At 40.6% G+C, this 14,554-nt stretch overlaps 1 protein-coding gene across 1 annotated transcript; it reads right to left on the bottom strand.

Annotated features, from left to right (window-relative positions):
• Nucleotides 1-9,068: 9,068 nt before the first annotated feature.
• Nucleotides 9,069-10,662, bottom strand: GPR88 (G protein-coupled receptor 88). Its single transcript, XM_033000851.2, has one exon. The coding sequence runs from the start codon at nucleotides 10,191-10,193 to the stop codon at nucleotides 9,096-9,098; it is 1,098 nt and encodes a 365-aa protein (XP_032856742.2). The 5' UTR covers nucleotides 10,194-10,662; the 3' UTR covers nucleotides 9,069-9,095.
• Between the last annotated feature and the right edge of the window lie 3,892 nt (nucleotides 10,663-14,554).

Here is a 14,554-nt window from a genome sequence, read left to right as displayed (position 1 = left end):
CTAATTAACCAAACTTCTGAAATGATTAGGATATAATAAGGCCTTAATCTCTAGATAATTAACAAACTAATTGAGATTCCACTGCCCTTATTCCTTTTCACATAAATCTAAGTATGTGAAGATACCAGGATAAATGTGCTACAGATTGTGTAAAGCTGGCGTATACATGCAACTTTTAGAGGGATGCAGTAGTTGTGACCTCTTGAAACTGGCTTGTATGAGGGAGAATAACTCAGTCAGTTCCCTGGCTGGACACTGTAAAAGAGTAGGCTGCAGACTAGCAGCCTTCTTGTTCCTAAAGAGTGTGCAGACACAGCCATCCTCACTGCTGGCAGCACCCACTAGCATCAGACACTCTTGCTTAACATCTGCAGACAACCTTGTGATCACAGAATGTTTTAACGGACATACTTGGCAATAATTTGGCAATAGTTAGGCAACAGCCTAGGAATGGCTGGCACATAAATAGCTTTGTACACTCTTGCTTGAAACCAAATATTGACGTCAAAATAATACCAAAAATATATTATGACAACTCACCCACTCTGTTCTCAAAATCAATTAATAAAAATCAGTATTTCAATACAGTACTGTGTAAGTGATGAGAATAGGAAACAAAACAACACTGCAGTATTTCTACAGATATCTCATTTAAAGATAAAAAATTGTATGTGCCATTCTATCCTGATTATGCTGATCATCATTTTTTTCAAATTACAGATCATTTTAACATACAGCCAGCTATTTTATTCATTAGGTTAACATAATATTTATAGTGTTAGATGTTACTAAACGACATAGCGGTTACAAGACCCTTAGCTTTACATGTAGTGGGGTTTTATTTTGAACTATTTCCTCACGGAATTGCATTCACACAGATTCCTCAATATGGTTTTCCTAGAACCTATTTACATTTGGGAAGAGAATTGTTTTATACATTTATGTACTTATGAGACAATATTTTTTTTCTTTAGAATAAAACGAACAATTGTCTCCCAAATCTAAAAGAAAATAGACCAATGATAGTAATAAAATCTGAAGATACCAGATAATGACTTAAAATTTGTTCTCAGCGTTCTGCCCTTCCGTTCTACAGAAATCAGATCACTCTCTGAAAGCACGTATTTTATTCTCTGGGAAGACACTCTCTACCTGCCACCCACAATCTGCAGTCTCATAAACATGCATCTGCCAGGAGTGCTGGCTCTCGTTCCCAGATCAGCTTCTGGGCATTAGAGGTCACCAGCCTCTGCCATGAGACCTTGTATAGGTATAGAGTATAGCCAGCATGCCCAGGGCACCATATGTTGTACTGCAAAAGGGTATGGAGTTATCTACCACATTGACATATGCTTCCAAACAAGCTTTCACGTGACTTCTTTGATCTCTGACTAGTAACTGCATTTTTTCATACTCTTCAATTCCCAAACTCAGTCAAAGGGATGTTCGGCAAGGGATAAGAAGTTCTGCCAAGTTTTGTTTATCCCAAATCAAGTAAAACCATAGTTCAAAAGGCTATATATTTTTTAGTTATATACACATATATGTACATATTAGTATATAATCTTCATTAAATGTTAATAAAAGGCTATAAATATATTTATATATACACATATATGTACATATATCATTTTCCTCTAATGTTAATAACTCAGAAACAAAATATTTCCCCCCCTCAAAAATCTCAAAATGTATTTGCGTTTGAGCTGAGACCAAGCATGGGACACTACCATCTCAAAGATACATTTTTTAGCATAGTATGACTACATTGCAGAAGGGACTATAATTATTATAATCTTGACATTACCATAACGACCGTGGTTGCTATCAGGTGACAGGTATAATATAGATATTCAGTAGACAGTACAATAGCAATATTTAATGATGCATGAGATAGAATAAAATTAATTCATGCCTTTAATTCAGCTCAGAGCCATCATTTTTTATATTTGTGTGTGACTTTCTTAATCCTGTTAGCATGTACATAACAGTTACAGTAAATAGCAAGGAGCCGAGCAAGATATGTAGTGTGGAATCCAGAACACTTACATTTACTCATCCTATAAAATGAATAATTCTTGTGTTCCTATTTATCTCTTTTTTTTTTTTACCATGATAGATCTACTGTCTTGTTTTCATACCATACCAAAAAAGCTGATAGCCATGGTAAAAACTACAAAAAGTGCTTTTGCCTCGAAAATAAACAAGCAGTAGTGAGACTGTTCTTCTGTTCTCCCATGTTGCAGTCTACCAACTCTCTCATTTAATCAGCCTAGGAAATAATGCCACAAACTGAAAAAAACCCTAGAGTAAATGAAGATGCTCTGCTGAATGAAAGAGGGACAATTATGCTCACTGGAAGAGCTAATGTGGCTGCACATTTCAAATCCTGCAAGATTTTACCACTTCCTTTATCAAAAAGGATTAACTGAAAGATTTTTTTATGGAAAAGGACACACCTGCAGTGAAGCTGTTCCAATACATGTAGATAGCAACAGATGAAATGCAACAGAAGACAAAGTAGTAATAGTCAAACGTAGATATGAAGAAGTACTACTCACATACCTTCACAATATTTCTGGTTATTACCTCTGATCAAACCTTGCTGTTCCTGTCTCCACAGCTACAACACTGCTATAGCCATTTCACTGAGCCTTGGAATAAAAGATGTGAAGTCTCTATAAAATGACAGAAAGTGTTTTATGAAATTACATCAAAGTCAGTGCCAGAGGCTCTAGAGTGAGGAGGAAGTGGCTATCTGAGCACTGCAGTACACTGAGGCAAGGCAGACAAAGGGGGCAGAAGAAAACAAAGAAGACATTTCACTGTGACACCTTAGTGGAACAAACATGAGACAAAGTTTGTGTGACGTTTTACAAAACTCTGGCTATAGTTTGATTCATCAACTTTGTCTCTCAAGCTCTCTCCTTCATAGTTTTCCTCTGTTGCTAATGCTCACTTCATTGCTTTCAGACTGACATCACATCATCAGCTTCAGAACAGATCCAGTTCTTGCCTGTAGTGTAGCTCCGTTTTTAATTCTGCCCTGAGACTGTCACAGGACAAGTGAAGACTCCAGACAGCCTTAAGACATCTATGAAGACATTTCCATCTGAGATGGCAGATTCATGAAACTATGAATAAAATAACAGAATACCAAAGATACCTGTTCCAGGTACGGCAGTTCCTGCTGTTTCTCCCCCCCTGGGCTGCACTTGCACTTTCCTCACTCAGCTGCTCTCTGAACTCTCAGCAAGAGAGGGAACAGAAAGGCCAAGTCCTCCTGCATTAATCAAAATCTGGCCTTACTGAGAAGCCCAAGCTGCACAGATTTAACAAATAATAGTACTTTCTCTAATGTCAGTATTACAGACAACCACCAGTGTGTCCATTCAGAAATGAGCAAGTGTGACAACCACCTATGGTACGGCTCTATGATGGCATTTTTCACCAGCAGCTGTTTCATTTTGTAGGGTTGCTACCAAACACAAGGTGTCTTTGGTCTTAAGTGAAGCTTTTCAGTAACAGCAGCTTCGTTTTTGTTTTGTACACCTTTGTCTGAACCACGGGATCTGATTCTGTCCAGTGAGAACAAGAATTATTCTTTCTTACTTTGTGTTTCTTTAATAATTAATACTAAATTTGGTCTTCATCTGCTGTCAATTATAGAGCAGCAGGAAAACTTTTGAAGCAGAGAATGATCTCACAGAAGGACAGAAAAAAAAGGTATTTGAAGAATGCTGAAAAATTTTGAGAGGGGCACATTTTTGTTATTCATTATTTCAACCTGTTGTCCCACAAAGGCATAGTTCAGTATGGTGAAGCCTATGGTGCTACATAGCTCCCTTGTTTGGCTTGAGCTCCTTTTCCAATGGGCAGTTTGCTTTCCTTTCAAACAACTCTCAAAACCTTCGCTCTGTATTTATGATAAGTTTGATGTGGGGTTGCAGGTTAGGTATCCTCTAGTTTGCCCTAAACACCAAAAAGTTAACCTTTCTGGAGCAGTTATAGTTTTTCTAGTTTTTTTCTAGGTTTCCAGTTCTTTAATTTCATTAATACTCACCAGGACTAGGTGTAGGACAGACTGCAGAGGAAGCCTTGCCATATTGAACTCATGAACAACAAACAAACAAAGTGGTCCACATGCCTAAAGCAGAGACATTAGCCTTTAAGGTCATGTTTTCCGAGCCAGAAGAGATCATTGGGTCAGCTTGTATGGTAACAGACTGGTTTGAATACTTGCGTAAAGGTGTGCATTCTGTAATGAGGTCACTTTTGAAAAGTTAATTGTAATGAGCTCTTTACCTCCCAAGTTTTTTTCTCCAGCCTTCAAACAATTTGTGACTTTTTTCTATATTACCCCTATTTTTCACATAGTCTTAATCAAATGCAAGTATCTGCAAATATAGACACAGTATTTGTCCACTAATCAGGAAGAAACCCACCTTTAAAACCTTCTCAGTCTTAAGTAGAAATTTAAGTATGTGGGATTTGCACCTCAGTTCTTCAGTCTTAGTTTACAATTGTCTCCCAAAAGTTACACAGCTCAAGGAGTCATGCCCTGATCAGCAGGATCACATACTTTTCACTTAGTGAAGGAAATTACAGAAAATACTAAAGAAAGGGAAAAAGAAAGAAAGAAAATAGACTATTACCCTGGTAAAATGATGACAGTGCATGGGAAGGATTGACATAAAAGAGCAAAAAAAGAAAGCTTTCTTAGAAGTTAAATAGTCACGAGAAAAGCTATTTTCGCTGCTATTTGGGAAAGGGACTTCTGAATTTAAAGAATACTGCAATAATCTAGTTATGAGATTTAAGATGAAATAGAAAGCTAAAGTATATGTTGTCACTTTTTTCTTTAATGAAATGCTACACTTAAACGTCTTCATTTGAAAATAATCTGTATGTGGGTTTTTTTAAAAATAGCATCAATTTGGTAGTTAGAAAAAAAAGGTTCACAGTGTGCTTATGACTGACTGAATCTGGAGGTTAGCTGTTAGTCCTGCTTGTAAGTCCGGTAATGCATATGAATGCAGTCTCCATAAGAATGCTGATGTAATTCATATCTTTAGTCTTTTTTGATTCCAGAGGCTAAAGAAAATTTGCTGGTGTATGGAATGCTGTGTTAAAAGAAGAAATTGAGAAAACAATTGCATATTTTTATTTATTAAGAAAAGCATAGAGTTCTGTTTCCTCACATATATAAAGAATCAAATAATTTGATATGGTTTATTTCATCATAATCCCAGGCCTCTTTTGGCTTCCAGACTTCTTTTCTGTCGTGTTTCTCAGGATCACACTGTTAGTGCCCCTGTCCTGCTATCTTTATTTCCTCCTACCACATTTCCTCACCTTCACTTTGCTGCCTCTACTTTTTTATGCACCCTCGTTTAGGGCAATGATTGTCCAGTTCTGGTGGAGGTTCATACTATTGCAGCTACCTGATCCCACAAAGCAGCTCAATGGCTTTTTACAACTATCTTAAATTAAGGGTAACATCAAAATTTCATCCAAACTATAACTTCACGAACACTCTCTGCAAGCAATTTTCACCAATAACCATACTTCTGCCTTAGGGTATTATTCTGAGGCATCACAATTTTACCTTCAAAAAGCAGGACCCACATGTATTTCTGCATGAACAAACCACAAACTGAACTGCTGATTTACTTAGGCCATAAGACACTAAATGGCTGTTTTCAAGCCACATCAATATAACCAGCCACGATTCATCCAGCCTATTACTAATTCCTAGCTGCTCTTGTTTCCAGAAGCCCTGAGAAAATAGCAAAGGAATAGGCACCTATTGCACATGAACAACGTGGCTGACCTGCACTATGTATAATAAATCCAATGTTTTAATGGGATCACACCTCTCATCTAATATATGTGAAGCCAGCTGACCTGTGCTCAGGCAACTTGCTTGGCACAACACCAGAGCAAAGGAGCAATTCAATTAAAGCAAACCTTGCTTCAGTTGCTGACAGGATTTCCCACCATCTTCATTTACACCTCCTGATTGATTGTTTGGTTGAGACATTTTAAAGGACAATTAGCTACATATCCCTTGCATCTGAAAATTAGTTGTTTGAGCATGACAGAAATTCATATTGAAGAAAAGTCATTAAACTAGCAGTGGACACATTTGAATCAGCTGTAAAAGCAAAGCATAGATGACAAAAACTGAGATTCAGATCAATTTTCTCAACCAACAAGCAGTACCACAGAGCCAGGAGAAATTAAGCTAAACCAAGCTTCCATTGGAATTTACCATGGAGTATTTACAATAGCGAAATACAAAGAATATGGCTGTAGAACAAGGCATACAGGACTTTTCTAAGTAGGAATTTCTCAGAGAAACTGATCTTGAGACAATTACTCTTTCTTAACTACTTTAAATTAAAATTCTTTTCTGTGTAATACTATTTAGGTCACCTGAGTATATCAAAACAGTCAAAAATTTACAGTCAGATGTAATTACATCAAACTTTCCAAGGGATTTCCAGCTGTTCTCTGGAATTAATGCATAGCATAAGAATGGCTGACTGGAGTTTTGTACACAATAGCATTTTTTATATGTTTGCATTTAAAACATAGTCTATATAAAATACAGGCATTTCAGATTAAACTTGCATGCTATTTTACAAGTGAAAAAGCCCAGAAGTTCCAGTTATCTAACATTTGGACACTGAATTCTGAAACAGGTTATTGCTTTAATTCCAGACTAACATGTTCCGTATCCAAAGCCAGACCGGGACATTGTCTAATTTTTTATTTTAAGGTTTGTTCTTTTCTTATGGACCCAGTACTGAGCTTTACCAAGTGTTTTCAGTTCCTTTAGCCATGGTGGGAAGTGGTGATGTTCATCCTTTTGTGGGTTCCAGCCTAAGGATTATTTTATAGTAGAACAGGGTCTTACCCCTGGGTGGCACTTCATTTACCTTTATTTTGGCAGTGGCCCAGAATATTTTCCAGAATTGGTATAGGTGTGGATGGAACAGTTTTCCTTCTCCATTTGCTGCACAAAGCTAGCAAAAGCACAGTTGCTGTGTAGGATAAGAGATTACAACAAGGATATAGTGGCTCCTCCACTCTCTAAGATATTTGCACAGTGTTGATAAAAATAAGTCTTGTATATCTTGTATGTTCATGTTTCCTTGCTAGCCCTCCCCATCTTCCTGATGCTATCACTCAGTGGCACACTGTCTCACACACTGTCTTCCAGATGGAGGAAGAAGCTCTCTGAAAGCCTCAGGTTCTAGAAATTTCTCTTACTTTTCCACAGTTCCATGCAAGTGGCTAAGGCTGTTTTCAATATGTTGATACATTTTCAGGATGTCTAAATAATTAATGTTTTTTAATTTTCCTTTGGGGCCTTGGTTCCTTAGTCAAATCCTAACCTCAAGAAGAATCTTTTCTGTGACGATGGCAAATTTTTTAATTTAGAAAAATAAAATATTGATATGGGGATTTTAGATACACCATTGTATCACAGATGCCTAACAGATCTTAGACTTGGGAAAAAATTAAATTTTTCTCTTTCTCTTGAAGCAACTTTAAAAAAAAAGTTGAAACTCAAACCCCATCAGGTAAGGCAAGCAAAGTGTGGAGCATTATAAAATATGGCCATTGGGCCTTCTATGTTATACCCATCGTGCTTGGCTCTGCCTTGATATTGTCCCATCATTCAAATATCCTCATGAGAGCTGTCAAGCTCATATTAATACCTGTCATTCAATGCACCAAACTCTTGTTGCTAAGAACTTTCCTATGTTCCCACATGTCCATTCTTCTGAAGATAGTACAATTTAGGTGATAATGCTTGTGGATGCCCACGGACTCAGAAAACAACTACCTTCTTTCAGTGTTTTGCGACAAAAGGCAAACAGAGAGCTAAGTATCATCACCACGAGAACAACAGCAACTGTGTTGGAAAAGAGAAAGGAGGTGGTCAAGCAACAGAGAAAGAAACACAAGGATTTTAGGTCCATTCCTGGAAGGAACGAGGTTGCAGCACTCACCACCGCAGTTTGTTTCCCTTTCTACCCTCAGTGTGAGGAGCTGTTGCCTTTCCAAAAGCCACATAGAATCTGCCATTTTATATTTAGCAGAGGCTGTGAAATCGCACTTCAGCAATAACATATTTAATAGAAACACAATAAACTGGTAACCGAACAGGTGACAAGGTTAGATGGACAACACTGGTCTCTGTATTGCATTGTATTTTATGAAGTGTATTACCACAGACGGAGGCCTTTGTCAAAATAGGCCTTATATAAAGAGCTCCCAAAACAAGAAATCCAAACTAGATCACCACGAAGGTGTACATGTCTTGCTTTTTAAACTTCCACAGACAGCATCACTGGGGAAAGCTTAAGGAGGGTCTTGCATGGAGCACAAAGATTGAGTAACCTGGGGGAAAGGAAGCAGTTCCTGGTGGATTTGTGTGCGTGTGTGATAAGACACTTGCCAGTTCTTCACAAGTGAACCTTGTGTTCAGGGAGCCCACTTCAAAAAGTCACTTCAAATGCTGAAAGAATTACACAGATATTATAAAAACAAACTTGCAGGAAGTCTCAAAAAGAGCTGCCTAGGTGCCTGCCTCATAGTGGAGTCTGTAAAGCATAACAACAGTTATGTACGTTGCCATATTTACCAGTTATCCCAGATTCCTAAATCCACCGCTTTTGGCTGGAGTCCTGGCCGGCAGCCGGGGGCGGGCAGCTGCCGAGAGCGGGAGCCGAGCTGAGGGGGTGGCGAGGGCCGCGCTGCGGGGGGAGAGGGCGGGCAGAAGACCCCCGCACCCCCGCGCCCGCCTTGGTGCCCCGCAAAAGCAGCCGGAGCCCCGGGCCGCCTGCCTGTGCGGCGAGAGGGAGCGGGGAAGAGGTTGGCGGGGTCTGAGGGGACCGACAGGAGAACGTGTAAAGCAAGGCGCGCCGGTGGGGACGGGACCGGGCCTGGCGCGGAGGCGCGGCGGGCGGTGAGGTGCCCGCCGCCCGGGCAGCGGCCTGAGGGGACGCGGCGGTTCCCGCCCGGAGGCGGGGCGGGGCGCCGCGGTCTGCCCCGGAGCCCTCGCCCTCCCCCGCGGCCCCTCAGCGCGGCGCGGCGGCGGCGCTGGCGCTGCCCGCCGTCCCCCGGCGCCGCGGCAGCTGCGGGCAGGGCGGGGCGGCGGCGGCGGCGGCGGGGCCGGCGGCGGCAGCGGCGGGGCGCGGGGCGGCGGCGGGGCCCTCGGCGCGGGGCAGGACGGAGCGGGCCGCCCGGCGGAACTCCTCGCTACGCCACGTGTAGAGCAGGGGGTTGAGGGCCGAGAGGGAGCAGAGCAGCAGCCAGCTGGCGGCCTGCAGCGCCGGCGGCGCCGGCCGCAGGAAGAAGCCCAGGAGGCTCACCCACACCAGGGGCTGGGTGCCCAGCAGGAAGACGCAGCAGAGCAGCAGGACGGAGACGCTGCTGAGGCGGCGCTGGGCGCGGCGGGGAGGCGGCGGGGCGGCGGGGAAGGGCAGCTGGTGCAGGAGGTGGAAGTTGAGGACGCTGACCCGCTTGGCGCTGCCCCGCACCCGCCGCACGATGCCGAGGTAGCAGTGCAGCAGCAGCGCGGTCTGGCCCAGCACGGCCAGGGCGAGGAGCAGCGCGGTGTAGCGAGAGCTGCCGTCCGTCTGCCGCGGCGGCGGCTGCTGGGCAGAGCCCGGCGTCCAGAGCCCGGGCAGCAGCGGGACCAGGAGCAGGGCGAGGGCCCAGGAGAGCCCGATCATGCAGCCCGTGTTCCTCCGCTGGTAGAGGGCCTGGTACACGCTGGGCAGCTTGGTGATGAGCACGTACCTGTTGAAGGCCACCAGCAGGTGAGAGGCCAGGGAGACGGTGAGGCCGAGGCCGAGGAGCCCCCCTCGGAGCAGCCGGTACTCTGCCGAGCGAAGGGAGGAGGAGTTGGGCGGCAGCAGCCCCAGCACAGCCTCCTGGGGCATCCACAGGGCGCACACGCTTAGGTCTGCCGCGCAGCCATTCACGATGAAGGCATTGCTGGTTGTCTGCAGCTTCTTGAAGGAGAAGACTAAATAGATGACCATCACATTGGATAAGGTCCCTGAGATGGCTAAGACTGCGTAGAGCAGCGACAGGAATATGCGGGTCCCGGAGGAGTCCTCCCAGAGCAGCAGCAGTGGGGAGCTAGCACTCCAGGAAGAGGCGTTGGGCATCTCGCTGAATGCAGCTCAGTTTTGACTTCTCCCTGTAAATCCCATCCTTGTCTGGGTCAGAAGATCCTGCCACAGGTGTCCCCCCACGAAGCGTAAGGGAAGATGTGCAGCTGAGGGACTCAAAGGCAGGTTTCAGTCATACAAGCTGCAATGTCCAGAAAACGCAGTTCACAGTGTCCAGGGCAGGTAGGTGGCAAGAGATCCCACAGACTGTAGCTAGCGAAGGTGTGGCCATAGGGAGCAGATGGCTGTTGGCAGACCAGAGCACGACTGAAGATTCCGTAGCTGTGAAAATGCCAAAAGCAGCAGCACCTTGCAATCAGCAGCAGAAACGACAGCAACCGATACAAAGCTTTGCGGTTTCTCCTGTGCCACAGTACGTACACTGTATATCATTCCAGGAAGATTCAGCCCTTCCACTCTTCATGAATTATTCAGCAGATTTTCAACTTGTTAAATCAAGAAGAAAAAAAAAAAAAAAAAAAAAAAAACACCAAACCCTATCATGCTCCAGAAATACTGCAACTACACAGTCTGACTCTCCTCTCTTTGCCTTACTGGTTTCCTGGTTCTAACCCATTTGCACAACTTGCATTTGCAGCAAGCTTTCAAACCAGTACCAGTCACTTCTGTCTGAAATACAATCCATTTACTGTAGAAACTCCTCTGCTAGATACTGACTTAAAGTAATTTTTTTTCTGATCTTATTTTTGTTAAGAGAACGCACACTATGCTTCTGCAAGCTTAAAGTTAATTTTAGAACTGGTCTGTAATAACAATACACTTTGCAAATTAAATCTTTCAATCACAGTAGATACACAGGTCCATGGTAAGACAGTACTTCTTATTTGAGGAAGCTGATCCTCCATCTAAATATTCTACATTTCATCATAAAACAGCCTGCCTCAGCCTGCAGGAAATCCTGCATTGCCAGCCTGGCAGAGGTGAACACTGGTGTTAGTAAGTACACAGATAAAACAGAATCAGTGTAGCATTTGAAACGGTCTCACACCAAAATTGATGCAGAGAATAAGTTCCTGCAGAGGTAAATGACAGGTTTTTAGATGGACTAAAAGGTGGTTGAAGAGTAGGAGGGCTGAACAGTCCCTTCCCCAGTGGAGAAGAGTTGGTAGTCTCCCAGGAACTCAACAATGCTTTACTCAAAGTAGGGACAAAATGTTAACTGTCCTTTCCCTGGACAAAATTTAATAAGAAACTAAGTAAAAGGACTTGCGTTTCATCTCAAAAGCTTTCCAGAAAAGGAATGCTGATTTTGTCGTGAGTTTAGGAGAAAAGCTGCTTTTACAGGTGTGTTATATTTACGCTACAGAAGTAAGCAATCTCATAAGGTATGATCTCTTTATTGACCAAAGGTATCTTTATGAGGTGTTTTTAGATACTGTTAACTCATGATGGTAACAAATGACAATACCAAAATAATACATTAGGAGGCAATTAATAGTTACAATATACATTCTTTAAGATAATGAAGCCAATTTGTGTGGGTTAATGGGTTATTTTATTGCAACGTTGCATCTTTTGACAGAAAAGCTCATGTTTGCAACTAGCAGGACTGTTGATTCAAATGTGGATTTGTTAAAAACATGAATATCTATGTTCTTTTTTAATTAAGATTGCTCATGTGCTTAAGGTTAAAGACATACCCGAGTGATTTACTTGATCAGGCCCTTAATTACCATATTTTTTGCCTGCTGCACTTTACAGTGTAGATCTAATCAAGTGTCAAACCTTTTGAGGCCTTTCATTGTTTAGCTGTCAGCAGAGAACAGTTATTATAGAAACGAAAATCCTCCTCTTTCTGCAGTACTGTAATTGAAAAATATTCTCTAAATCTGTAACAAGAAATATCTCCCTAGCCAAAAAGCTTCATAAAGCATGCTTTAAAGAGATGATTAACAGTTTCATAAGGCATTTGCCACACACTCATAGGCCCACTAGAGACCTCTAGATTTATTTAATCCATTCTTGCAAGTTTATCAAACCTCTCTTTAAAGATCTCATGTGTTACAGCTTGTTCTCCCATAACAAGAATATATGAGGCAACGGAAATGGTAAAGTTCAAGGATAAGTGATATGAAACAATTCTCAGGGTATTTTTTAAAAGCTACTGGGTTCTAAAGATCTCCCTGACCTTTCACTGTCCCCAAATTTGTTCTCATTGTTAAGAAGCTGATTGTTACAGAATACTGGCTGTATTTATCATTCATTTTTAAGAACAAAACATAGGGTGTACATTAGCTGGCATTTATGTATCTTGTATAATAAATCAAGATAAGTCAAGTCTAGAAAAAGGCTAAGGGAGAGGTTGATTCCTACATACCAGAAACTTTTTAATTGTCTGTTCTTCCTTTATATTTACTCTACACATCCACGTCACTATCTTTTTTGAAAATCGGCAGTTGAGCTAAACAATGTTAGAACCATTTGTGACTAATTTTTAATTGAAGGAAGGATGAAAAGCCAAATGAAAGCATGATCTTTTGGGTACCTATGGACAAGGACTATGCTGTTAGTGAGACTAAGAAACTGTTGCACGTGCAGAAAAACCAAGGTATATTACACCTTTAATAAGGGTCCTTGCCTAGGGGAAAAAAAGTTTCCTCAATTCATACAGCTTTTAAATGACAGTATTTTGAAACATAACCTTTACACCATAATATCAATATGTTGATTAAATACTTGATGTCATACAAAGCAAAAACAAGAAGGTCAGTTAGAGAGATCAGTTATAAAAGATGATTATCATGCTGTCTTTTTGCAACATCATCTTATTTATAAATACATTATGCTTTAAAAGAAAAGGTGATTTTTGAAGAGCTACTCTTCAATGAGAGATCTAATCATATTGGTTCACATCAAAAGATCAAAGTAAGAAAAGCCAGGAAACGAGGAAACTGACTGATATAGGCATTTTATTATCAATAAGCTGTATGCATATATATATATCTACATTTCAAAATTAAACAATATTTATTAAGGAAAACTATTTATAACAAAGCACATGACAAAAGTCTTCATAAGAGGTAGAATTACCTTACCATTAATCTATAATTCATATACAGTATATTGTATATATATGCACACACATATGCTACTTTGTGTGTGTATATTTTACATATACACAGTTGTGAAAAAAGTACAGTATTGCATGTAAATTCTACTCAGTGATTTATACAGCCACTGTCAGTATTGCTTATTAACACTTTCAGTACAACTTTCCATAGTGATTTGTGATCTGGTCTTTTTAAAAAAATGTGGCACTTTATTTTGACTTCGGTTGTAAAGCAAATGCAGGGTATTCCTGAAGACCTGTGAACGAAGACTGACAGTTCAACCAAGGTTTATTTTCAAGTTTATGTAGATATTGGAAGAACTCATAGGCAACAAATATGTTGGTTTTGTCTTCTGAATTAGTAGCAAATCAAGTCCTCACAGCTGCTTACATTTTTTTGCTTACTGTACAGTTGTGGAGTTCTGAAAATTTTACACGTGATCTCTAGTAATTCACTGTAACACCACTTCATTCTAAGTCTCATTCCTCATCACACCCGATTAAACTATATGTTAAAGAGCATCTTTAACTACTGACAAAAATATTCTGTGATGCAGGAGGTTACATTAGCTATATGTTTAGCAATAATTTTCAAATTAAAAGGTTTATGAAGCGTCCAGTTGATAAGTAAAAATTTAATATACTTCCAACATTTACTTTAATGTGTTTTGCTACTGAAACTGTACACATAATCCCAAATGCAGGTTAAAAACATGTAAGTATGCAGCACTGCCAAATCCATTGTACATGCACATTCTTACCAACTTGTTTGGTCTGCCTTCATTTTTGCAGTGTATATATTGCATAGGAAAATTGAACATTCTACATTGAAAAGAAAATGTTAAAACATTCCTTTAAGACAAACTGAAAGAAAGTGTTAATTGTACAATTGAATCATCAGATAAATTATTTTCTCTTTGCAGTGAAAGATGTAAGTTACACTACATCTCAACAAAGATTTCCCCTTTATTTTTCTTTTGTAGTGTTTCCTTATGAAACATTAGCAGCGGGAAGTGGAAAGCAGGCTATCTATCAAGTGCTTCCAGTTGACAGTGTAGTAACTAGTCTCACACTAGTTAGACTTCAGTTAAGTTACCAGAATACCAATTAGTGAAAAAGTAATTACATCAGGCTTTAAGCAATAATGATGGACCCATAAAACAAGAAAAACATCTTGTTCATAAAAAAAAAAATCTTCCTATCTTTGATAAACATGTAAAAATTCTTTAAAATACACATTTTTGTAGCAAAGTCAACACTAATTTAAAATATATACTAATTTTTACAT

Source organism: Tyto alba, unplaced genomic scaffold (assembly GCF_018691265.1).
Source record: "Tyto alba isolate M040663 unplaced genomic scaffold, T.alba_DEE_v4.0 Super-Scaffold_1000006, whole genome shotgun sequence".
NCBI lineage: Eukaryota > Metazoa > Chordata > Aves > Strigiformes > Tytonidae > Tyto > Tyto alba.
The sequence above is the reverse complement of the archived record's forward strand: the minus strand, read 5'-3'. Positions and strand labels throughout refer to the sequence as shown.

What these genes read in the sequence shown, in the direction of transcription:
- GPR88 (XM_033000851.2), bottom strand. Translation starts at nt 10,193, where the DNA reads ATGCCCAACGCCTCTTCCTGGAGTGCTAGCTCCCCACTGCTGCTGCTC.